Below are 25,776 nucleotides of genomic sequence, written 5' to 3'. Positions count from 1 at the left end.
GACGTTTATAACCTTTAGTAGGAGTAGACCGTCTTTATGTTGACGTTTATAACCTTTAGTAGGAGTAGACGGTCTTTATGTTTACGTTTATAACCTTTAGTAGGAGGAAACGGTCTTTATGTTGACGTTTATAACCTTTAGTAGGAGGAAACGGTCTTTATGTTGACGTTTATAACCTTTAGTAGGAGGAAACGGTCTTTATGTTGACGTTTATTACCTTTAGTAGGAGTAGGCGGTCTTTATGTTGACGTTTATAACCTTTAGTAGGAGGAAACGGTCTTTATGTTGACGTTTATAGCCTTTAGTAGGAGTAGACAGTCTTTATGTTGACGTTTATAACCTTTAGTAGGAGGAAACGGTCTTTATGTTGACGTTTATAACCTTTAGTAGGAGTAGACCGTCTTTATGTTGACGTTTATAACCTTTAGTAGGAGTAGACCGTCTTTATGTTGACGTTTATTACCTTTAGTAGGAGGAAACGGTCTTTATGTTTACGTTTATAACCTTTAGTAGGAGGAAACGGTCTTTATGTTGACGTTTATAACCTTTAGTAGGAGTAGACCGTCTTTATGTTGACGTTTATAACCTTTAGTAGGAGTAGACGGTCTTTATGTTTACGTTTATAACCTTTAGTAGGAGGAAACGGTCTTTATGTTGACGTTTATAACCTTTAGTAGGAGGAAACGGTCTTTATGTTGACGTTTATAACCTTTAGTAGGAGTAGACGGTCTTTATGTTGACGTTTATAACCTTTAGTAGGAGGAAACAGTCTTTATGTTGACGTTTATAACCTTTAGTAGGAGGAAACAGTCTTTATTGATGTTTAACACTTGAGGGACCTCAAGTTACATGACTTCTATATTTCAGGACAGACTCATTTGTAGTCTTTCTTAACAATGAAATGGTTGACGAATTCCTGTTTCTCTCCTATCCAGACTACCTAGTGCCGCTGCTGTCCTCTGTCTTCATTCTCCTCTGGATCCTGGCGTTGGTCTCAGTCTTCCTCTACTGCGTGCGTCGCCGTCGGAAACATGGCAGTCACCATGGCAACGGAGCCTTGTCGTCCGCGGCAACCGAAGACAACACAACTAACAATGTGCGCGAGCAGCTCAACCAGATCAAGAACCCCATCAACGAGAAACACGCAGGAGGCGGCGGCCATCTTACAACATCGGTGGTCGTCAAGGACTACGAGGATAAGAACTCGATCGTCGCCAAGGTACGGACACACCACCCCCCGGAGGGCGAGGAGGACAACGATAAAGAGAGACATATGGGGAATAAAGGACGCTTCGCCGTTACAGCCAAACAACCTGCCTACACACTGGTGGAGCGGGAAGACCGGGGCCTCAATGGAGGCCTGGGGGCCAACGGGCCCAACGACGGGGATGGCAGGACCGCGGTGCAGCCCAGCTCCAAACACCCTAACTGGACTAATAAACAGGACAACAGGGTCCTGGAGACGGCACACAGCATGAACAGGATGGACTACATCGTATAGCAGGAAGTGACATTGGAGGCAGGAAATAAAACGCTGTGTAAAGAATTCCCCTTCCTGGACGTTATGGTCATCCCGGCAACGTGGTCCTTCTGACACGCTCTGTAGACACTGTGTTGCCGTGCAACCCAAACCCTTTGATCATGCTGAAGAGGACCAGGGGGAGTGTTCTGGGATTTGTAGTTTTGTAGTTCCTAAACTGTTACGTCATTATTCTGTGACTACAATTTTTTTGTTTTGTTTTGGATATAATGAATCCCTGGGTGCGTCAGATGTGGTACCCTGTTTCCTATTTAGTGCACTACTTTTGACCAGAGCCCTATGGGCCAAGTGTACGTTGTAGGGAATAGGTTGCTGTTTTAGACGTTGCTCCTGATAATTTAACGCTAGCTGGCTACACTGGCAGAAAAGGTTGCTTTGGTTGGCAGGATAAGAGGTGTTGTGTTTTCACATTTCAACACTACACTTATTCCCTAATATAACACACTACTTTTGAGTGGAGCCCTATGGGACCTGGTCTAAAGTAGTGCACTATGTAGGGAATAAGGGTGCCATTTTAGACACACATAGTTTTAATGTATTTCTCTCTCTCTCCTCTAGTATAAACTAGTTTTGTTTGCCTTTTCAGCTTTCATACCACAGCAATGTCATGAAATTAAACCAAAATAAGTACAACTTTAGAATTATTTATTCTTTTGGGGCGGGTGTTGTCCATGTCAGCAGTTGCAATATGAAGAATTTGTGTCGGTTTAGATTGTGTAGATATGTACATTTCTTTTATTTTTATTAATCATTGTGTATATTTTGATTTATTAACTTAAATAATAATCAAGAGCCTTAAGATATAATTCCTTTTTATTTATATGTTCTGTCTCTAGATGGAAGGTTTTGACGGCTTAGTTTATTTTTTGACGATGAACTTGTTTATTTCTTTCACAAAAAAATGCTTTTTTTTTTGTTGTTGCCTGAAATATTTTTATTATTTTTGTTTGTTTTGTTTTTAATGATTCTACAGCGTCCATTGTTGCTTAGAAGGGAAGAAGAAATTAAAACTAAATATAAAATACATGGTTGCTTTGGGTTGTAAACGATTCAGAGATTGAGTGTAGTGGCAGACATTTTCCTTGTGACTAATTGAACAAAAAGCCTTTAGCAGCATCATAAGTCACTCATCACATACTCAGAAAACTGAAAAACAAGTATATCTGCCAATCACGCATCAATCACGCATAAAGTCATAGCTAGACCAAGGACTTGTCCCACAGTGCACCCTATTCCCTATGGGCCCTGGTCAAAAGTAGTGCACCCTATTCCCTATGGGACCTGGTCAAAAGTAGTGCACCCTATTCCCTATGGGCCCTGGTCAAAAGTAGTGCACCCTATTCCCTATGGGCCCTGGTCAAAAGTAGTGCACCCTATTCCCTATGGGCCCTGGTCAAAAGTAGTGCACCCTATTCCCTATGGGCCCTGGTCAAAAGTAGTGCACCCTATTCCCTATGGGCCCTGGTCAAAAGTAGTGCACCCTATTCCCTATGGGCCCTGGTCTAAAGTAGTGGACCCTATTCCCTCTGGGCCCTGGTCAAAAGTAGTGCACCCTATTCCCTCTGGGCCCTGGTCAAAAGTAGTGCACCCTATTCCCTATGGGCCCTGGTCAAAAGTAGTGCACCCTATTCCCTATGGGCCCTGGTCAAAAGTAGTGCACCCTATTCCCTATGGGCCCTGGTCTAAAGTAGTGCACCCTATTCCCTATGGGCCCTGGTCAAAAGTAGTGCACCCTATTCCCTATGGGCCCTGGTCAAAAGTAGTGCACCCTATTCCCTATGGGCCCTGGTCAAAAGTAGTGCACCCTATTCCCTATGGGCCCTGGTCAAAATTAGTGCACCCTATTCCCTATGGGCCCTGGTCAAAAGTAGTGCACCCTATTCCCTATGGGCCCTGGTCTAAAGTAGTGGACCCTATTCCCTCTGGGCCCTGGTCAAAAGTAGTGCACCCTATTCCCTCTGGGCCCTGGTCAAAAGTAGTGCACCCTATTCCCTATGGGCCCTGGTCAAAAGTAGTGCACCCTATTCCCTATGGGCCCTGGTCAAAAGTAGTGCACCCTATTCCCTATGGGCCCTGGTCTAAAGTAGTGCACCCTATTCCCTATGGGCCCTGGTCTAAAGTAGTGCACCCTATTCCCTATGGGCGCTGGTCTAAAGTAGTGCACCCTATTCCCTATGGGCCCTGGTCAAAAGTAGTGCACCCTATTCCCTATGGGCCCTGGTCAAAAGTAGTGCACCCTATTCCCTATGGGCCCTGGTCTAAAGTAGTGCACCCTATTCCCTATGGGCCCTGGTCAAAAGTAGTGCACCCTATTCCCTATGGACCCTGGTCAAAAGTAGTGCACCCTATTCCCTATGGACCCTGGTCAAAAGTAGTGCACTATAAAGGGAATAGGGAGCCATTTGGGAGGTAACCCAATCATACTTGAATGGTAGAGGGTCAACAGTCCCGGATCGGTTTGTGCTGTCAAATCCATTGCATGCATGAAACCGAACAGGGCCTGTATTCATAAATTCTTTCAGAATAGGAGAGCTGATCTAGGATCAGGTCCTGCCTGTTCATATAAATTGTATTCATTATCTGAAAGGCAAAACTGATCCTAGACCAGCACTATGAATTGTGGGCCCTGGGACTCTTGAGGGGTGTACTACGAAGCAGCATCATTTAGTTAGCTAAATTTGTAATTAATTAACCACCAGACATAACTGTTGATGTTAGTGTCCATATTCTGTTAACTTACACCCAGATAATGTTGTCTCATCCTATACTGTTATTTGTGACCATAAATTGGTAGAGAACAAACACCTCAAACGGACCGTTTAAAAAAAAAAATGCTTCCTGTTTCCTCATTGGCTGCGGTCTACTCACATGAATATATTTTATGCCCACACCATTAAAACACGGAAAAGCTGCTTAACATACTTCATTATTTTTAGGAAGGGAAACTTTCACTCATTTGTAATTAATTATATGTGATATTTCATAAAAATCTAGAAACAGTGGACAATGAGAAACATAAAACTTGTTTTTTTGGTTGTTGACCCAGTTGGACAATGTTCAAGTTTATTTTTCAAAAAAAAAAAAAAAAAGTTTTTTTTATAAATATTTAGTCAATTTAGCGAGCTAAAGCATTGACCCTGCTTGGTAGTGCTCTATGCTGCCGGAAGACTGTTCTTTTGTTTCTGTTTCAACTATTAAGACGGACATGTTTTCTCTTTACGAGATCATTGCAACATTAATTTCCTGTCCTTTTTTTCCACCCTTGTGTTATGAGAATGTATTATGTGTTGATGTTGCAAGTCAATTTTGAAAGTCAATATTTATTAAATATTTTTTATGAAAAGATAATTTAAACTGTCACCGTTTTGGAGTCATGTTCTGAGTAAAATATGTGAATGAATAAAACGTTTGATCCTGAGGTTATATAATCAAATCGATAGAAAAATGTATTGTCACATGCTTCATAAACAACCGGTTTAGACTAACAATTAAAATGCTTAAGAGATGAACACTATCCGCCATAGTATTAACACAGCATCTGCACACACACTTCATACTCTGAAAAGTGGAAACATACTGTATCTGTGAAGTAGTTTTGGGCTTTTATACAGTACCCTGAAATCAGTCAGTTTATTGGACCATGGGAAAAATAGCTATTGTGTAAATACTTCAATGTGGTTTTGATTGGATTGAGCCATCGGGGGTCTTTACACTATCCCAGACACTTTTAACCATAGAAGTTAGAGAGTATGCATGTGTCCTAAATGGCACCCTATTCCCTAAACAGTGCACTATATAGGTAATAGGGTGCCATAGGGCTCTGGTCTAAAGTAGTGCACTATACAGGGAATAGGGTGCCATTGCCGAGGCGCCCTATGGGTCTTTATTCTACTCCAAGATGTTTAGCCAATAACCAGACACGTTAGGGAAGGTTCTGAGACTACCGTGGAAACAACTTAATTAGTGAACAACAAGGTCTCATTGTAAGCGTCTGTGTTTGACTAATGATTAATATAGGCTGGAGCTAAACTCCTTTCAATCAGACCAACAGACCTGAAGATTGACATTGTTCCAGAAATGTACTCCCCATGTCCAAATGATCCTGAACAGGGCTGGGGTGAATTCCATTTTTAATTTAGTCAATTCAGGAAGTGAACTGAACATTTTGTGAATTTGAATGGAATTGGTCCCAACATTGATCCCTGGGGTACTCCTGCACTTTTAACATTTAACTAGGACCTGGATGATATATTCCAAACCTCATCACCTGATCTTCACTCTACCACACAGTGGGTTATGGATCTGAGACGGAGATGCCCAGAAGCCCGCTAGATAGTGGTGTGTTGCGGAGGGGGACAGACTAACATCTTTAACCAATAACCAAACGGAGATTCAGTGAAAATGAAAAGAGCTGCGCGAAACGGTGCTGAAATAGTTGACCACACGCGGGTGCTTAAAATCCTATTTTAACAATTGGATGACTTTGGGTGTTCCAGTAGCCTACTTTATTCCACTATTTCTGTCATTCAGTGATATTTATTCACATAGTAATTCGATATGGAACCATCCAGACGTGGTTAGAAAACAAGGCATTTGGTGGACTCGGTAAGAGTATATTGTCCTGCTGATAGCCCATCAATGGTGCATGCATCTTAAAATAACTCCTGCACAGAGAAAAGAAAGGATCCTTGAATAATTAACATGTCGGTAAAATACTGTTAGACTTAGGGATTATGGTCACAGACAGTGCTATTCGCAAACACTAATAATAATAATGGTTGGATAACAGATCGGCTCTCGGAACTCATTAAGAGGCGGCTTCTAGCTTCAAAGAAATCTGCAGAGCTGGGAAGGTTGTATCCCCCATAAATATAACATTCTGTTCATTTAAGTTTTGAATCCGGCGTCGTTTTGCGTGTCAATTCATTAACCAAGTGCCATGGAATCGGTACATCGAAAATCTCTTCCCAACTATTTTGTCATCTATATGGCACAGATGTCAATTTTTTGGTCCTTAAATGAAACTGGTATATATTTTTATTTATCATAATTTTATTTAACTAATTTTGGTCTTTAATGCAGGGCCGACAGACAAGTTCCTTACTTCCTCCCCCTTCTACTTGCCTCTTCCATTTTTGTGGTAATGCTGCAATTAGTTGGTTGTAATTTTGGGGAGAGCAGACATTTCCATATATTTGTGTTAGCTGCATGTGTGACAACTCCACCAGTCCTATTTATGATATAATTTACAAAGATTATATATTTTTTAAAACATTTTATAGAAAAATATATATTTTTTAAATCAATTAGTGTATTTTTAGTTTAACCACAATATTTGTTGTATTATTTGTTCAGTTTTTTTCTGGTGGATTAAACTGAAATTGCAACCAACTTTCTATGGCTTGTTTAAAAAAAGACAATATTTTGTTTTCAAATAACCGAAAGTGAGAGGTTGTAATCTGAATAAAGGGGAAAAGTCCATTCCTGAACATGGGGTGAGACATTCTTATTAATTAGTTAGAAAACCAGTTCAGATTTAAGTAGAACTTTTGTATGACTGAAGCCTTTAGTGATGTCATAATGGTCTCGTGCTTTCATATTTAATCATTTCTGCCCTCCGACTTCATATTCGTTATATAAATAGGTCCATGTGCACCTTGATATTGGAGATGTAGGCGGGAAGACCCGGCACCTTCCTCAGATGAACCGCAACATGTCGGCTAAAGCCATTTAATTCATGAATGAATTTGAAGTTTTTTTTTTATATTGTGATAGTGAAGAGCAAAATAATCCTAACATTTACAAATAAAAATCGGATTGATTTATCAAGACCGGTCCCCATGCTATGTCATTCAGCGATATCTATTCCCATAGTAATTCCTTATGGATCCATCCAGAGGTTAGAAAACAGTGCATGTGGTTGGCTATGCAAAAGAGATGGGAGAAATGACATGTCTCACAAACATCCATTAATACATTTAAAATCTCTAAACTCGGCAAGAGTCTATTGTCCTGCTGATAGTTTAAATAAACATCTGCATTTTTAAAGAGTATTTTTAATCATTATTTTATTAACAAAAGCATAAAGATGCTGATGAATAAATACCGTACAGTATATGCTTTATCCGACATGTTGTGGTTGCATGATGTTTCTAGTTAGAAATGTAAAACTTAATACATTGCAAGTTGGGGGGAATTTCTTTTCACACCTAGCCGAACTATTAGACGATCCTTTTGTAAAGGTACGAAGAGTCTATTGTCCTGCTAGTAGCCCATCGTGGAAACGTTGTTTGCAGAATTCACAGCCTACAAAATGCCTCCAGCTGTCCATCACTACTGTAAATAAAAATACAGCATCTACAGGGGTCCAAATCTATTATTGAATTTGATTTTTTTTGTATTATTAAAACGCACATCATTTTCAATGTTATACTAACAAGTGGTTGTCATGGTGAATAATCCAATAATATATCGGTATGACACGGCTCTCGGAACTCATTAAGAGGCGGCTTCTAAATGAAAATACTAGCAGATCAATGACATGTCCCTGTAGATCTAATTGGAGAATTCTAAATTAATATCTATGGGGCATTTTTCGTTAGGGTAAATCTGCTCTGTGATATTGAGTTATAAATGTAAAACCTTAGAGAATATCTAAAGGGATTTTATATAATAATAATGGTTGAATGACAGATCGGCTCTCGGAACTCATTAAGAGGCGGCTTCGGTCTTCAATATAATCATTCATTCAGAAGGTTAAACTCACGGGTTTTAAGGCCTGTAGTAGATAGCATTCCCAGAAGGCATGGATTGTTAAGAAGTCCAAAAGTTATGGGTGGAGTTAGAATTATGTCTGTCAGTGCCTTTAAAATACTTCATTATTCAAATGTTTAAGGTGCGTGTGGGCGATGGAGAGAAACAAAATGGTGCCGTTTGAGGCCATGAGGCCGAGTGATGTGAGCGCTGGAGATAAAATAAATGACTACAAAAAAAATAAGGCTTGTAACACGCATCTGATTATTCATTATGAATAGGATTTATTTTTGTTTACATTCTTCATTGTAACCACAATGTCACAAATAATTGAACCCACACAACATGAGCAGATTAACTTGGTCAAAACATTTCTTTATTAAAAGACTATCAGAAAGAAAGTTAGTACTTATTTATTTTTGATCCAAAGCTTTATGCTGACAAATCCTCGCTGGATTCTTTCATTCCGTTTCTTCTTCACATCAGCGAAGAAGGACTCCGTGTTTCAAAAACTCACTTTCTCTAGAGGGTCTATCACTCTTTCACACAGTGGTAAATAAAGCCAGTTTGTTATTTAGAATGATTCATTTCTGTTTTTAGAGGGAGAGAAACCAAAAGCCCACCGTGCCAATTTTTCAAAAATTGTCAGTCCACATGTCAAGTGTAATTCCCCCATTGTGTTTACCTAAGTTCTCTCCACCGACCGTTGTTGTTGTTGCCTGATGCAGGAGTCTAGTGCCAGAGGAGAGTCTCTCAGACTGAAACATTCACACCTCCATTAATTTATGAAAAGATAGTCCATTATTTGCCAGAGTTTAGACTACCGCTAGATCAGCGTTCTAACTCCCCCTTGTGATAGTGTGGTGACAGAATGCCACCATCTACCACTAACGGCCGCGGCATAAGCTCAAAACTTTTAAAGGAAGAACCACTGTGTGTCGTTAGATGCTTTTATTATTATTTTCTTATTGTTTTACCCCTTTTTCTCCCCAATTTCGTGATATCCAATTGGTCGTTACAGTCTTATCCCATCGCTGCAACTCCCGTACGGACTCGGGAGAGGCGAATGTCGAGAGCCGTGCGTCTTCCGAAACACAACCCAACCAAGCCGCACTGCTTCTTGATACAACGCCCGCTTAACCCGGAAGCCAGCCGCAACAATGTGTCGGAGGAAACACCGTACACCTGCCGACCCCGTCAGCGTGCACTGTGCCCGGCGCGCCACAGGAGTCGCTAGAGCGCGATGGAACAAGAACATCCCTGCCAGCCAAACCCTCCCCTAAACCCGTATGACGTTGGGCCAATTGTGTGTCACTATATACACAGAAGATCTCTGCTAAACATAAAATCAAGATGTTTATCGGTCTCTCCGTGACCGCCGATAACTTAAGAACCAAGTTACAATTAATTTTTTTATCGTTACAAAATGACAAAAAGGCATCAAATGATGACTGCATTCAAAGATAAATAACCTACACAGGCCTGTACATTTTAATCATATGGAAATCAATCGAGTGCTATTTTGCCAAGCTACTGTCTAATTTATACCTCAATATATTGGATGATGTGTATCAATATGAGCCCAATAATGTGTCAAACCTGATTCAGTGCATTATTGTTGGGTAAGTATTCGAATAAGCCACCTCAATATGGAGCCACAGGCTTCAGGAGCTGATCTGTCGTCAGTATTGTGGAGTAATTCTAATGGAGAAAGCTGAACTGAGAGCAGAGCTGCCTCTCCATCCTTTTCAGTACCGACACATCCGTTCCAATGAAGCACTTAGCGAAACGCCCTGCACGGTGTTTTAGGAAACTGATTTTTGCATCTTCGGTCGTCGTAGGAACCACGCATCGTTAAAACACTTACGTTCCATCGCTATCGGGAAACACGGGCCTTTAGGTAACTATCAGAAGGAGAGGACGGTGTGGATCATCGGTTTAATACATTAGCAGCTTTACCCTGCAAAAACCCTCCAATGTCATTGAAGTCCATTTCTATCTGAATTTCAACAAGTCATTAATCGTAATGCTGTTACTTCTCACACTACTGTATATATTGCCCATGAGTTGGAGGCAGGACGGGTCAAGGGATCGGATGCTGCCTGTTTTTCGGGAGGCTGTCTTAGTTACCATGCCTTCTATCCTAAGTGTCCTATCCTGCTGTCCTAGGATATGAACTTGTCTTACATGGCTGACGGGAAAATTAAAATAGCTGTCATTTTGCAAAAATAATATGAATCCTCTTTTTCTAAAAGGCTTTACAATGGATTAACAGTGACTCAGTCAGTGTTGGTTCAGTCCCTCCCTCCAGATTCTCCCCAGCCTGCCTGTCTGTTTCCATAAAGACACAGAAACTACCTTCTCACAGGGAGAGGGAACGTCTTTATTAAAACCATACATGGTAAATCAGCAGTGACACGAACAGAGACGGCATTATGACTAATATACTGGAACGTCGGACAGAGACAGCATTATGACTAATATACTGGAACGTTGGACAGAGACAGCATTATGACTAATATACTGGAACGTCCTGGAACGTCGGACAGAGACAGCATTATGACTAATATACTGGAACGTCGGACAGAGACAGCATTATGACTAATATACTGGAACGTCCTGGACAGAGACAGCATTATGACTAATATACTGGAACGTCCTGGACAGAGACAGCAGTATGACTAATATACTGGAACGTCTTGGACAGAGACAGCATTATGACTAATATACTGGAACGTCCTGGACAGAGACACATCATTATGACTAATATACTGGAACGTTGGACAGAGACAGCATTATGACTAATATACTGGAACGTCCTGGACAGAGACAGCATTATGACTAATATACTGGAACGTCGGACAGAGACAGCATTATGACTAATATACTGGAACGTCGGACAGAGACAGCAGTATGACTAATATACTGGAACGTCCTGGACAGAGACAGCAGTATGACTAATATACTGGAACGTCGGACAGAGACAGCATTATGACTAATATACTGGAACGTCGGACAGAGACAGCATTATGACTAATATACTGGAACGTTGGACAGAGACAGCATTATGACTAATATACTGGAACGTTGGACAGAGACAGCATTATGACTAATATACTGGAACGTCCTGGAACGTCGGACAGAGACAGCATTATGACTAATATACTGGAACGTCCTGGAACGTCCTGGACAGAGACAGCAGTATGACTAATATACTGGAACGTCCTGGACAGAGACAGCATTATGACTAATATACTGGAACGTCGGACAGAGACAGCAGTATGACTAATATACTGGAACGTCGGACAGAGACAGCATTATGACTAATATACTGGAACGTCCTGGAACGTCCTGGACAGAGACAGCAGTATGACTAATATACTGGAACGTCCTGGACAGAGACAGCATTATGACTAATATACTGGAACGTCGGACAGAGACAGCAGTATGACTAATATACTGGAACGTCGGACAGAGACAGCATTATGACTAATATACTGGAACGTCCTGGACAGAGACAGCAGTATGACTAATATACTGGAACGTCCTGGACAGAGACAGCAGTATGACTAATATACTGGAACGTCCTGGACAGAGACAGCAGTATGACTAATATACTGGAACGTCCTGGACAGAGACAGCAGTATGACTAATATACTGGAACGTCCTGGACAGAGACAGCAGTATGACTAATATACTGGAACGTCCTGGACAGAGACAGCAGTATGACTAATATACTGGAACGTCGGACAGAGACAGCATTATGACTAATATACTGGAACGTCCTGGACAGAGACAGCATTATGACTAATATACTGGAACGTCCTGGACAGAGACAGCAGTATGACTAATATACTGGAACGTCCTGGACAGAGACAGCAGTATGACTAATATACTGGAACGTCCTGGACAGAGACAGCATTATGACTAATATACTGGAACGTCCTGGACAGAGACAGCAGTATGACTAATATACTGGAACGTCCTGGACAGAGACAGCATTATGACTAATATACTGGAACGTCGGACAGAGACAGCATTATGACTAATATACTGGAACGTTGGACAGAGACAGCATTATGACTAATATACTGGAACGTCCTGGAACGTCGGACAGAGACAGCATTATGACTAATATACTGGAACGTCCTGGACAGAGACAGCAGTATGACTAATATACTGGAACGTCCTGGACAGAGACAGCAGTATGACTAATATACTGGAACGTCCTGGACAGAGACAGCATTATGACTAATATACTGGAACGTCCTGGACAGAGACAGCAGTATGACTAATATACTGGAACGTCCTGGACAGAGACAGCATTATGACTAATATACTGGAACGTCGGACAGAGACAGCATTATGACTAATATACTGGAACGTTGGACAGAGACAGCATTATGACTAATATACTGGAACGTCCTGGAACGTCGGACAGAGACAGCATTATGACTAATATACTGGAACGTCGGACAGAGACAGCATTATGACTAATATTCTGGAACGTCCTGGAACGTCCTGGACAGAGACAGCAGTATGACTAATATACTGGAACGTCCTGGACAGAGACAGCATTATGACTAATATACTGGAACGTCGGACAGAGACAGCATTATGACTAATATACTGGAACGTCGGACAGAGACAGCAGTATGACTAATATACTGGAACGTCCTGGACAGAGACAGCAGTATGACTAATATACTGGAACGTCGGACAGAGACAGCAGTATGACTAATATACTGGAACGTCGGACAGAGACAGCATTGTGACTAATATACTGGAACGTCCTGGACAGAGACAGCAGTATGACTAATATACTGGAACGTCCTGGACAGAGACAGCAGTATGACTAATATACTGGAACGTCCTGGACAGAGACAGCAGTATGACTAATATACTGGAACGTCCTGGACAGAGACAGCAGTATGACTAATATACTGGAACGTCTTGGACAGAGACAGCATTATGACTAATATACTGGAACGTCCTGGACAGAGACAGCAGTATGCCTAATATACTGGAACGTCCTGGACAGAGACAGCAGTATGACTAATATACTGGAACGTCCTGGACAGAGACAGCATTATGACTAATATACTGGAACGTCCTGGACAGAGACAGCAGTATGACTAATATACTGGAACGTCCTGGACAGAGACAGCATTATGACTAATATACTGGAACGTCCTGGAACGTCCTGGACAGAGACAGCATTATGACTAATATACTGGAACGTCCTGGACAGAGACAGCAGTATGACTAATATACTGGAACGTCCTGGACAGAGACAGCATTATGACTAATATACTGGAACGTCCTGGACAGAGACAGCATTATGACTAATATACTGGAACGTCCTGGACAGAGACAGCATTATGACTAATATACTGGAACGTCCTGGACAGAGACAGCAGTATGCCTAATATACTGGAACGTCCTGGACAGAGACAGCATTATGACTAATATACTGGAACGTCCTGGAACGTCGGACAGAGACAGCATTATGACTAATATACTGGAACGTCCTGGACAGAGACAGCATTATGACTAATATACTGGAACGTCCTGGACAGAGACAGCAGTATGCCTAATATACTGGAACGTCCTGGACAGAGACAGCATTATGACTAATATACTGGAACGTTGGACAGAGACAGCATTATGACTAATATACTGGAACGTCAAGGGGGGGCCTGGGTTTGGTTCTGTAGTATGTTGGGCTCCAGCAGAGCCAGGGGGGCTGAGAGGGAGGGAGGGTGGGGGGGGGGGCTGGTTAGTTGACTTCTCTGAAAGGGTGGGGGTTGCCAGGACCTGGTTGCCAGGAGGGGAATGGGTTGGTTGACTTCTCTGAAAGGGTGGGGTTGCCAGGACCTGGTTGCCAGGAGGGGAATGGGTTGGTTGATTTCTCTGAAAGGGTGGGGGTTGCCAGGACCTGGTTGCCAGGAGGGGAATGGGTTGGTTGACTTCTCTGAAAGGGTGGGGATTGCCAGGATCTGGTTGCCAGGAGGGGAATGGGTTGGTTGACTTCTCTGAAAGGGTGGGGGTTGCCAGGACCTGGTTGCCAGGAGGGGAATGGGTTGGTTGACTTCTCTGAAAGGGTGGGGGTTGCCAGGAGGGGAATGGGTTGGTTGATTTCTCTGTAAAGCCACACCAGAACCAGTGTAGAAGAGACTGGGGAGGGGTGAGTGACTGGGGAGGGGTGAGTGACTGGGGAGGGCTGAGTGACTGGGGAGGGGCTGAGTGACTGGGGAGGGGCTGAGTGACTGGGGAGGGGCTGAGTGACTGGGGAGGGGTGAGTGACTGGGGAGGGGTGAGTGACTGGGGAGGGGTGAGTGACTGGGGAGGGGTGAGTGACTGGGGAGGGGTGAGTGACTGGGGAGGGCTGAGTGACTGGGGAGGGCTGAGTGACTGGGGAGGGCTGAGTGACTGGGGAGGGCTGAGTGACTGTCATTTAGTGGAGCAGAGTCAGTGGGGGGCTGGCAAGGTTGGTTTTCTTTGATGGGCCCTAGCCGAGCCAGGGTGGGGGCCTGGAGGGCCTGAATAGCTGTGGAGACCCAGGGGGAAGTGGGTTGACTGGTTTCCCAGGAATCTATCTGGCCGTGGGGCTATGGAAAGGGAGTGGTCTGGCCTAACCCTGCCCTCTGCACTCTGGCAACACCAAGAACCCCTCTGGCTACACCTCTATTATCCCAAAATGCAAAACAGTTCAAATACAGTTGAATTGTTGAATAAATACCAATAGATATTGAAAACAGTTTGAAATTGAGTAGTACAAGGGGCTTCTAAGAGATAAGCCTGGTACTCCGTGGTACTGTAGCCTGTGTGAATATAGTACGTTCCAGTATTTACTGTACATGCAAAACCACAGAATGAGAGTGTCTGACAGACCAACCAACCTACACATGTCCTCTATGCCCTTGTATGGTTATTTTTACCCTTGATTATTGTTGTTATTGATTGTCCCATTGCCAATATTGATTATTATTATGTTAATATTGTAAAGAAAGAGAGAATAGGAGAGATCATAGCTAGGGCTTAGAGCAGAGGATACTGAGGGGGTCAGATGACTAGGAGTCAGTCAGAGGATACTGGCAGGGGTCAGATGACTAAGAGTCAGTCAGAGGATACTGGCAGGGGTCATCTGCCTAGGAGTCAGTCAGAGGATACAGTCTCTCAGTCTCTCTCAGTCTCTCTCCTCTCTCAGTCTCTCTTCCCCTCCATAATATTTCCCCTCTCTTCCTCTCCCACTTCCCTCTCTTCTCTCCTCCATTATATTCCCTCTCTTCCCCTCCATAATATTTCCCCTCTGTTCCTCTCCCACTCCCCTCTCAGTCTCTCTCCTCTCTTCTCCCCTCCATTATATTCCCTCTCTTCTTCTCTCCTACTCTTCTCCCCTCCATTATATTCCCTCTCTTCTCCTCTCCTACTCTTCTCCCCTCCATTATATTCCCTCTTCTCCTCTCTTCCCCTCCATAATCTTTCCCCTCTTCCTCATCTCCTCCTCCCACCATTCTCCCTCCCCTCCTCTCCCTCCCCTATGACGCCGGTGTGTGTGGAAGCAATAGACAGGGCTGAGGAGACTACATCCTTGACAGATCGGCCCTCAGACCTGCGGCGGGGCCGTTTTGGTTCGTCTGCTCTGTGTTATTGCCGCTTGTGAGAGGAAGGAGACTCTGGGACTGTTTCCCTGGAGTAAGCAGCTCCACTTCCACTGTGGTTTGAGAGGTTTGGGACTGGGTCCGCTCTGGGGCTGGCGCTGGTCCTGGTCTGGGAGAGAGGGGCTGTGGACTGGTCCTGCCCTGGCCGCTGGGAGAGAGGAGCTGTGGACTGGTCCTGCTCTGGCGCTGGGGAAAGAGCAGGAGCTGGGAGAGAGGAGAGAGGGGCTGTGGACTGGTCCTGCTCTGGGGAAGAGGCTGGGTATGGGAGAGAGGAGAGAGGGGATGGGGCTGTGGACTGGTCCTGCTCTGGGGAAGAGGCTGGGTATGGGAGAGAGGGGATGGGGCTGTGGACTGGTCCTGCTCTGGGGAAGAGGCTGGGTATGGGAGAAAGGAGAGAGGGGATGGGGCTGTGGACTGGTCCTTCTCTGGGGCTGGGGAAGAGGCTGGGTATGGGAGAAAGGAGAGAGGGGATGGGGCTGTGGACTGGTCCTTCTCTGGGGCTGGGGAAGAGGCTGGGTATGGGAGAAAGGAGAGAGCGGATGGGGCTGTGGACTGGTCCTTCTCTGGGGAAGAGGCTGGGTATGGGAGAAAGGAGAGAGGGGATGGGGCTGTGGACTGGTCCTTCTCTGGGGAAGAGGCTGGGTATGGGAGAAAGGAGAGAGGGGATGGGGCTGTGGACTGGTCCTGGTCTGGGGCTGGGGAAGAGGCTGGGTATGGGAGAAAGGAGAGAGCGGATGGGGCTGTGGACTGGTCCTTCTCTGGGGAAGAGGCTGGGTATGGGAGAAAGGAGAGAGGGGATGGGGCTGTGGACTGGTCCTTCTCTGGGGAAGAGGCTGGGTATGGGAGAAAGGAGAGAGGGGATGGGGCTGTGGACTGGTCCTGGTCTGGGGCTGGGGAAGAGGCTGGGTATGGGAGAAAGGAGAGAGCGGATGGGGCTGTGGACTGGTCCTTCTCTGGGGAAGAGGCTGGGTATGGGAGAAAGGAGAGAGGGGATGGGGCTGTGGACTGGTCCTTCTCTGGGGAAGAGGCTGGGTATGGGAGAAAGGAGAGAGGGGATGGGGCTGTGGACTGGTCCTGGTCTGGGGCTGGGGAAGAGGCTGCAGCTGGGGGCAGGGGCTGGGAAAGCCTCGGACTCTGTCTTGGCACTGGATTTGACCAGAGGTGGACGAGGAGACGACAGAGGAGGAGGAAGAGGGAGAGGATTCAGCTGAGTGTGTTATGAGTGTTGGAGGAACAAGCTACTAGAGGTGGACGAGGAGACGACAGAGGAGGAGGAAGAGGGTTGGAGGAACACGCTACTAGAGGTGGCCCAAGGCACACCCTCTTGGCCCTGGGAGGGTCTTCCCCTGGGACCCTGCTGGGTTGGTCTTCACCACCCCGACACCGGGACTGACTCAGTACTGTCTCTCTGGGGTCAGTGTTCCCTGGGAGAACAACACTCTCTCGTTGCTGCCCCTCTGTGAGTCCCACCCCTCCCACAGCCCCGGCCTGTACTGTGGGGTCAGTGGATGTTGTGGGCTGGCCGTGGGGCAGCACTGCGTCTGCGGTAAGGCTGGGCTGGCCTGTCGGTGGCTGGGGCACCGGAGCCTGTTCTCCTAGGACTCTGTTCTGCTCAGAGTGCAGTTTCTTCCCCAGGAGTGATCCGCAGGGCAGAGGTTGGGTTTCTGGTTGGGGCCTGGTGTTTGCGTGCCTGGCTCTGAAACAGGGAACAGACAGAGAGGATGATCGTGTATCTTATTATCCCAACGCTGTGGCTCTGGAACATTTTCCCATTAGATCATAGTAACTGACATCTTCTGGAGGGAACTTCTCTTTGTTATTGTGGAGGAGTTCAGTTCGTCTCTGGTTTCTGCTGCTGGCCTGGAAAAATACTGGGACTCTGTACTCTGACTCTACAGGGAGGGAGGGAGGGAGGGAGACAGAGGGAGGGAGACAGAGGGAGGGAGGGAGACAGAGGGAGGGAGGGAGAGAGGGAGGGAGGGGGAGAGAGAGAAAGGGAGGGAGGGAGGGGGAGAGAGAGACAGAGGGAGTCAGAGGGAGGGAGACGGAGGGAGGGAGGGAGAGAGAGGGAGGGAGAGGGAGACAGAGAGACAGAGAGGGAGGGAGAGAGACAGAGAGACAGAGAGGGAGGGAGAGAGACAGAGAGACAGAGAGGGAGGGAGGGAGAGAGGGAGAGAGGGAGGGAGAGAGGGAGAGAGGGAGGGAGGGAGGGAGGGAGGGAGGGAGGGAGGGAGGGAGGGAGGGAGGGAGGGAGGGAGGGAGGGAGGGAGGGAGGGAGGGAGGGAGAATTAGTGGGAGAGGGAGAGAGAAGACAAACAGGGAATCAGTGTCAACAGAGAATAATATGTGTGGCTTCCTATGGAAGGCCTGGCTCTGTAACAAACTGTTGTCATCGTCACAGACACCATGTAAAATGCATTTTACAGCCATTAGAGGCAAGGAAATAAAGATTGGAGCTTGTTGGAGGAGAGGACTGCTTTTAAAAAATATACTGAAATGAAGGACTATTTCAAACAGTTTGATTACAAGTATCTAACCACATAATACCAGGAGCCAACTTCTGTAGATCGATGAGTCAACATGTTACCTCCTTCATTAGATTCTTAGTGCTTCACTGTGGTACATCTGATTGATATTCTCTAACAGTGACATAGCACGTTACATTTTGGTGTTATTTACCATCTGACATAGCACGTTAAATATGTGTTTTTACCCCTCTAACAGTGACATAGCACGTTAAACAAGGGTGTTATTAACCCTCTGTGACATGGCACATTAAATATGTGTTATTAACCCCATGTGACATAGCACATTAAATATGTGTTATTAACCCCCTGTGACATAGCACATTAAACATGTGTTATTAACCCTCTGACAGTGACATAGCACGTTAAATAACTGTTATTAACCCTCTGACAGTGACATAGCACATTAAACATGTGTTATTAACCCTCTGACAGTGACATAGCACGTTAAATAACTGTTATTAACCCTCTGACAGTGACATAGCACGTTAAATAACTGTTATTAACCCTCTGACAGTGACATAGCACGTTAAATAACTGTTATTAACCCTCTGACAGTGACATAGCATGTTAAATAACTGTTATTAACCCTCTGACAGTGACATAGCACGTTAAATAACTGTTATTAACCCTCTGACAGTGACATAGCACGTTAAATAACTGTTATTAACCCTCTGACAGTGACATAGCACGTTAAATAACTGTTATTAACCCTCTGACAGTGACATAGCACATTAAACATGTGTTATTAACCCTCTGTGACACTTGGTAACTTCCCAGCTGACACCCTGGTTTAATCCCTCTCTTTACTACAGCTCTCCACCAGACAGAACGAGACTTCAACCATTAAAGCCTTGTGAATACAATCACCAAGCCAACAAGGAAAGAGTGTGTGTGTGTGTGTGTGTGTGTGTGTGTGTGTGTGTGTGTGTGTGTGTGTGTGTGTGTGTGTGTGTGTGTGTGTGTGTGTTACATTTTCCTCCTCACTGGGGCACACCGTAGCAAAAAAATGTTTTACGGAAAACGAAAATGAGAGTTTTAATTTTTCCCTCCCTGTTTCAGTCAGTTTTCTGTTTGTGGTCTGCAGTACTGAGGGCAGAGAGAGAGACATGGATGGAAAGGCAGCAACTCAGGAAGTAATGACCCATCCAGCCCACACACAACTGTGATGTTCAATCTAGCTGCTGGCAGAACGGTGAGAGAGAACGGAGAGAGAGAACGGAGAGAGAGAGAATGGAGAGAAATAACAGAGAGAGAGAGTACGGAGAGAGAGAGTACGGAGAGAGAGAGTACGGAGAGAGAGAACGGAGAGAGAGGTAAAGAGGTAAAAGATGATTGAATCTCACCAACGTGTGCCTTCAACAGCCACCTAATGAAGACCAATCAGAGACCAACTTCCATGGCTGAGCAGGAACAGAACAGGGGCTTATGATGAGGGGGGAGGGGAGGGGAGAGGAGGGAAGGGGAGAGAAGGAGGAGGAGGGAGGGGGAGAGGAGGGAAAGTGGGGAGAGAAGGAGGAGGAGGGAGGGGGAGAGTAGGGAAGGTGAGGAGAGAGGAGGGAAGGTGAGGAGGGAAAGTGAAGAGGGAGGAGGGAGGAGGAAGGAAGAGGAGGAGGAGGGGGGAAGGTGAGGAGAGAGGAGGAGGGAAGGTGAGGAGAGAGGAGGAGAGAGGAGGGAAGGTGAGGAGAGAGGAGGAGGAGGAGGGAAGGTGAGGAGAGAGGAGGAGGAGGAGGGAAGGTGGGGAGAGAGGAGGAGGAGAGATGGGGAGGAGGGAAGGTAAGGAGAGAGGAGGGGGAGGAGGGAAGGTAGGGGGAGAGGATGGAAGGTGAGGAGAGAGGAGGGAGGGTGAAGAGAGAGGAGGGAGGGTGAGCGGGGGTAATTTAGTGAAATTTGGGTTGATGTCAGGGGTATCTTGGCGGGGAAGGAGGCAGGTGAGGAGGGTGGTGGTAATTGACCAGAACTTGGATCAAGAGCCCATCAATTTAACCCAAACTGATTACATGAACTGAGTCCCAGATCTATACTGAACCAAAAAATATACGCAACATGTTTCATGAGCTGAAATAAAACATCCCAGAAATGTTCCATATGCATGAAAAAGCTTATTTCTCTTAAATTGTGTACACACATTTGTTTACATCCCTGTTAGTGAGTATTTCTCCCTTGCCAAGATAATCCATCCACCTGACAGGTGTGGCATATCAATAATCTGATTAAACAGCACGATCAATACACAGGTGCACCTTGTGCGGGAGACAATAAAAGGCAACTCTAAAATGTACAGTTTTGTCACACAACACAATGCCACAGATGTCTCTAGTTTTGATGGAGCGTGCAATTGGCATGCTGACTGAAGGAATGTCCACCAGAGCTGTTGCCAGATAATTGAATGTTCATTTCTCTAGCATAAGCCGCCTCAAACGGATTTGAATTCGGTGGTACGTTCAACTGGCCTCACAACCGCAGACCACGTGTAACCACGCCAGCCCAGGACCTCCACCTCCGGCTTCTTCACCTACAGGATCGTCTGAGACCAGCCACCTGTACAGCTGATTAAACTGAGGAGTATTTCTGTCTGTAATAAAGCCCTTTTGTGGGGAAAAACTCATCTGGTTAGCTGGGTCTGGCTCTCAAGTGGGTGGGCCTATGCCCAGTCATGTGATATTCATAAATTAGGACTTTATTTATTTATTTCAATTGACTGATTTCCTTATATGAACTGTTACTCAGTAAAAACGCTGAAATTATGGGGTTTGTCTAGTACATTTGTTTCTATGTTTGTCCAGTATATTTGTTTCTATGTTTGTCCAGTATATTTGTTTCGTTGTTTGTCCAGTACATTTGTTTCTATGTTTGTCCAGTACATTTGTTTCTATGTTTGTCCAGTATATTTGTTTCTTTGTTTGTCCAGTATATTTGTTTCTATGTTTGTCCAGTATAATTGTTACTATGTTTGTCCAGTACATTTGTTTCTATGTTTGTCCAGTACATTTGTTTCTATGTTTGTCCAGTATAATTGTTTCTATGTTTGTCCAGTATATTTGTTTCTATGTTTGTCCAGTATAATTGTTTCTATGTTTGTCCAGTATATTTGTTTCTTTGTTTGTCTAGTACATTTGTTTCTATGTTTGTCCAGTATATTTGTTTCTATGTTTGTCCAGTATAATTGTTACTATGTTTGTCCAGTACATTTGTTTCTATGTTTGTCCAGTATATTTGTTTCTATGTTTGTCCAGTATAATTGTTTCTATGTTTGTCCAGTATATTTGTTTCTTTGTTTGTCTAGTACATTTGTTTCTATGTTTGTCCAGTATATTTGTTTCTATGTTTGTCCAGTATAATTGTTACTATGTTTGTCCAGTATAATTGTTTCTATGTTTGTCCAGTATATTTGTTTCTTTGTTTGTCCAGTATATTTGTTTCTATGTTTGTCCAGTATATTTGTTTCTTTGTTTGTCCAGTACATTTGTTTCTATGTTTGTCCAGTATATTTGTTTCTATGTTTGTCCAGTATAATTGTTACTATGTTTGTCCAGTATAATTGTTACTATGTTTGTCCAGTACATTTGTTTCTATGTTTGTCCAGTACATTTGTTTTTGTTGTTTGTCCAGTACATTTGTTTTTGTTGTTTGTCCAGTACATTTGTTTCTATGTTTGTCCAGTATATTTGTTTCTTTGTTTGTCCAGCATATTTGTTTATTTGTTTGTCCAGTATATTTGTTTATTTGTTTGTCCAGTACATTTGTTTCTATGTTTGTCCAGTACATTTGTTTCTATGTTTGTCCAGTATATTTGTTTCTATGTTTGTCCAGTATATTTGTTTCTATGTTTGTGCTGTCTTGCCAACTTCACGTGTGACAATGACAACATGAAAGATCTGAGACTCAGGCTGGCATGAACAGGAAGTGACGAGGGATCTCACTGGGTCCAAGTAATGTCTTTATACCGACACATTTCAGTATGACACGCTAGATAAAAACTCACATCACATTAGAATGAATAAGTAAGACAATAGTATGATCAGGAATGGAGACTAGAATAGACTCAGCGTTATCACTCTGAATGGAGACTAGAATAGACTCAGGGTTATCAGGAATGGAGACTAGAATAGACTCAGGGTTATCACTCTGAATGGAGACTAGAATAGACTCAGGGTTATCAGGAATGGAGACTAGAATAGACTCAGGGTTATCACTCTGAATGGGGACTAGAATAGACTCAGGGTTATCAGGAATGGAGACTAGAATAGACTCAGGGTTATCACTCTGAATGGAGACTAGAATAGACCCAGGGTTATCACTCTGAATGGAGACTAGAATAGACTCAGGGTTATCACTCTGAATGGAGACTAGAATAGACTCAGGGTTATCACTCTGAATGAAGACTAGGATAGACTCAGGGTTATCACTGAATGGGGACTAGGATAGACTCAGGGTTATCACTCTGAATGGAGACTAGAATACACTCAGGGATATCAGGAATGGGGACTAGGATAGACTCAGGGTTATCACTCTGAATGGGGACTAGAATAGACTCAGGGTTATCACTCTGAATGGGGACTAGGATAGACTCAGGGATATCACTCTGAATGGGGACTAGGATAGACTCAGGGTTATCAGGAATGGAGACTAGAATAGACTCAGGGATATCACTCTGAATGGGGACTAGAATAGACTCAGGGTTATCAGGAATGGAGACTAGAATAGACTCAGGGATATCACTCTGAATGGGGACTAGAACAGACTCAGGGTTATCACTCTGAATGGAGACTAGGATAGACTCAGGGTTATCAGGAATGGAGACTAGAATAGACTCAGGGATATCACTCTGAATGGAGACTAGAATAGACTCAGGGATATCACTCTGAATGGAGACTAGAATAGACTCAGGGATATCACTCTGAATGGAGACTAGAATAGACTCAGGGATATCACTCTGAATGGGGACTAGAATAGACTCAGGGTTATCACTCTGAATGGAGACTAGAATAGACTCAGGGATATCACTCTGAATGGGGACTAGGATAGACTCAGGGTTATCACTCTGAATGGAGACTAGGATAGACTCAGGGTTATCACTCTGAATGGAGACTAGAATAGACTCAGGGTTATCAGGAATGGGGACTAGGATAGACTCAGGGTTATCACTCTGAATGGGGACTAGAATAGACTCAGGGTGATCACTCTGAATGGGGACTAGAATAGACTCAGGGTTGTCACTCTGAATGGGGACTAGAATAGACTCAGGGTTATCACTCTGAATGGGGACTAGAATAGACTCAGGGTTATCACTCTGAATGGGGACTAGAATAGACTCAGGGTTATCACTGAATGGGGACTAGAATAGACTCAGGGTTATCACTCTGAATGGTGACTAGAATAGACTCAGGGTTATCACTGAATGGAGACTAGGATAGACTCAGGGTTATCACTCTGAATGGGGACTAGAATAGACTCAGGGTTATCACTGAATGGGGACTAGGATAGACTCAGGGTTATCACTCTGAATGGGGACTAGAATAGACTCAGGGTTATCACTCTGAATGGAGACTAGAATAGACTCAGGGATATCACTCTGAATGGAGACTAGGATAGACTCAGGGTTATCACTGAATGGAGACTAGGATAGACTCAGGGTTATCACTGAATGGGGACTAGAATAGACTCAGGGTTATCACTCTGAATGGGGACTAGAATAGACTCAGGGTTATCACTCTGAATGGAGACTAGAATAGACTCAGGGATATCACTCTGAATGGGGACTAGGATAGACTCAGGGTTATCAGGAATGGAGACTAGAATAGACTCAGGGATATCACTCTGAATGGGGACTAGAATAGACTCAGGGATATCACTCTGAATGGAGACTAGAATAGACTCAGGGATATCACTCTGAATGGAGACTAGAATAGACTCAGGGATATCACTCTGAATGGGGACTAGAATAGACTCAGGGTTATCACTGAATGGAGACTAGAATAGACTCAGGGATATCACTCTGAATGGGGACTAGAATAGACTCAGGGTTATCACTCTGAATGGAGACTAGAATAGACTCAGGGTTATCACTCTGAATGGAGACTAGGATAGACTCAGGGTTATCACTCTGAATGGAGACTAGAATAGACTCAGGGTTATCAGGAATGGGGACTAGGATAGACTCAGGGTGATCACTCTGAATGGAGACTAGAATAGACTCAGGGATATCACTCTGAATGGGGACTAGAATAGACTCAGGGTTATCAGGAATGGGGACTAGGATAGACTCAGGGTGATCACTCTGAATGGAGACTAGAATAGACTCAGGGATATCACTCTGAATGGGGACTAGGATAGACTCAGGGTTATCAGGAACGGAGACTAGAATAGACTCAGGGTTATCAGGAATGGGGACTAGGATAGACTCAGGGTGATCACTCTGAATGGAGACTAGAATAGACTCAGGGATATCACTCTGAATGGGGACTAGAATAGACTCAGGGTTATCACTCTGAATGGAGACTAGGATAGACTCAGGGTTATCACTCTGAATGGAGACTAGAATAGACTCAGGGTTATCACTCTGAATGGAGACTAGAATAGACTCAGGGTTATCACTCTGAATGGAGACTAGGATAGACTCAGGGTTATCACTCTGAATGGGGACTAGAATAGACTCAGGGTTATCACTCTGAATGGAGACTAGGATAGACTCAGGGATATCACTCTGAATGGGGACTAGAATAGACTCAGGGTTATCACTCTGAATGGGGACTAGAATAGACTCAGGGTTATCACTCTGAATGGGGACTAGAATAGACTCAGGGTGATCACTCTGAATGGAGACTAGGATAGACTCAGGGTTATCAGGAATGGAGACTAGAATAGACTCAGGGATATCACTCTGAATGGGGACTAGAATAGACTCAGGGTTATCAGGAATGGTGACTAGAATAGACTCAGGGATATCACTCTGAATGGAGACTAGAATAGACTCAGGGTTATCACTCTGAATGGGGACTAGGATAGACTCAGGGTTATCACTCTGAATGGGGACTAGGATAGACTCAGGGATATCACTCTGAATGGGGACTAGAATAGACTCAGGGTTATCACTCTGAATGGGGACTAGGATAGACTCAGGGTTATCACTCTGAATGGGGACTAGGATAGACTCAGGGTTATCACTCTGAATGGGGACTAGAATAGACTCAGGGTTATCACTCTGAATGGGGACTAGGATAGACTCAGGGTTATCACTCTGAATGGGGACTAGGATAGACTCAGGGTTATCACTCTGAATGGAGACTAGAAT

At 44.3% G+C, this 25,776-nt stretch overlaps 2 protein-coding genes across 2 annotated transcripts in view; one reads left to right on the top strand and one right to left on the bottom strand.

The window, feature by feature from the left end:
• Window positions 1-4,891, top strand: part of LOC139569902 (protein jagged-1b-like) — a 31,468-nt gene extending 26,577 nt beyond the window's left edge. Inside the window, exon 5 of the mRNA XM_071391226.1 lies at window positions 936-4,891. Within this exon, the coding sequence (XP_071247327.1) occupies window positions 936-1,501 (566 nt within the window). The 3' untranslated portion in view covers window positions 1,502-4,891. The remainder of the gene's footprint in view (window positions 1-935) is intronic.
• Window positions 4,892-17,155: 12,264 nt separating this feature from the next.
• LOC139569667 (uncharacterized) overlaps window positions 17,156-25,776 on the bottom strand; it is a 55,945-nt gene continuing 47,324 nt past the window's right edge. Inside the window, exons 4-5 of the mRNA XM_071391076.1 lie at window positions 17,749-17,849; window positions 17,156-17,653 (exon numbers count right to left, since the gene is read on the bottom strand). Of these exons, the coding sequence (XP_071247177.1) occupies window positions 17,161-17,653; window positions 17,749-17,849 (594 nt within the window). The 3' untranslated portion in view covers window positions 17,156-17,160. The remainder of the gene's footprint in view (window positions 17,654-17,748; window positions 17,850-25,776) is intronic.

The sequence above is a fragment of the Salvelinus alpinus genome, chromosome 3 (assembly GCF_045679555.1).
Source record: "Salvelinus alpinus chromosome 3, SLU_Salpinus.1, whole genome shotgun sequence".
In the NCBI taxonomy this organism is placed as follows: Eukaryota; Metazoa; Chordata; class Actinopteri; order Salmoniformes; family Salmonidae; genus Salvelinus; species Salvelinus alpinus.
Note: the sequence above shows the minus strand (reverse complement) of the source record. Positions and strands in the feature narration are given on the sequence as shown.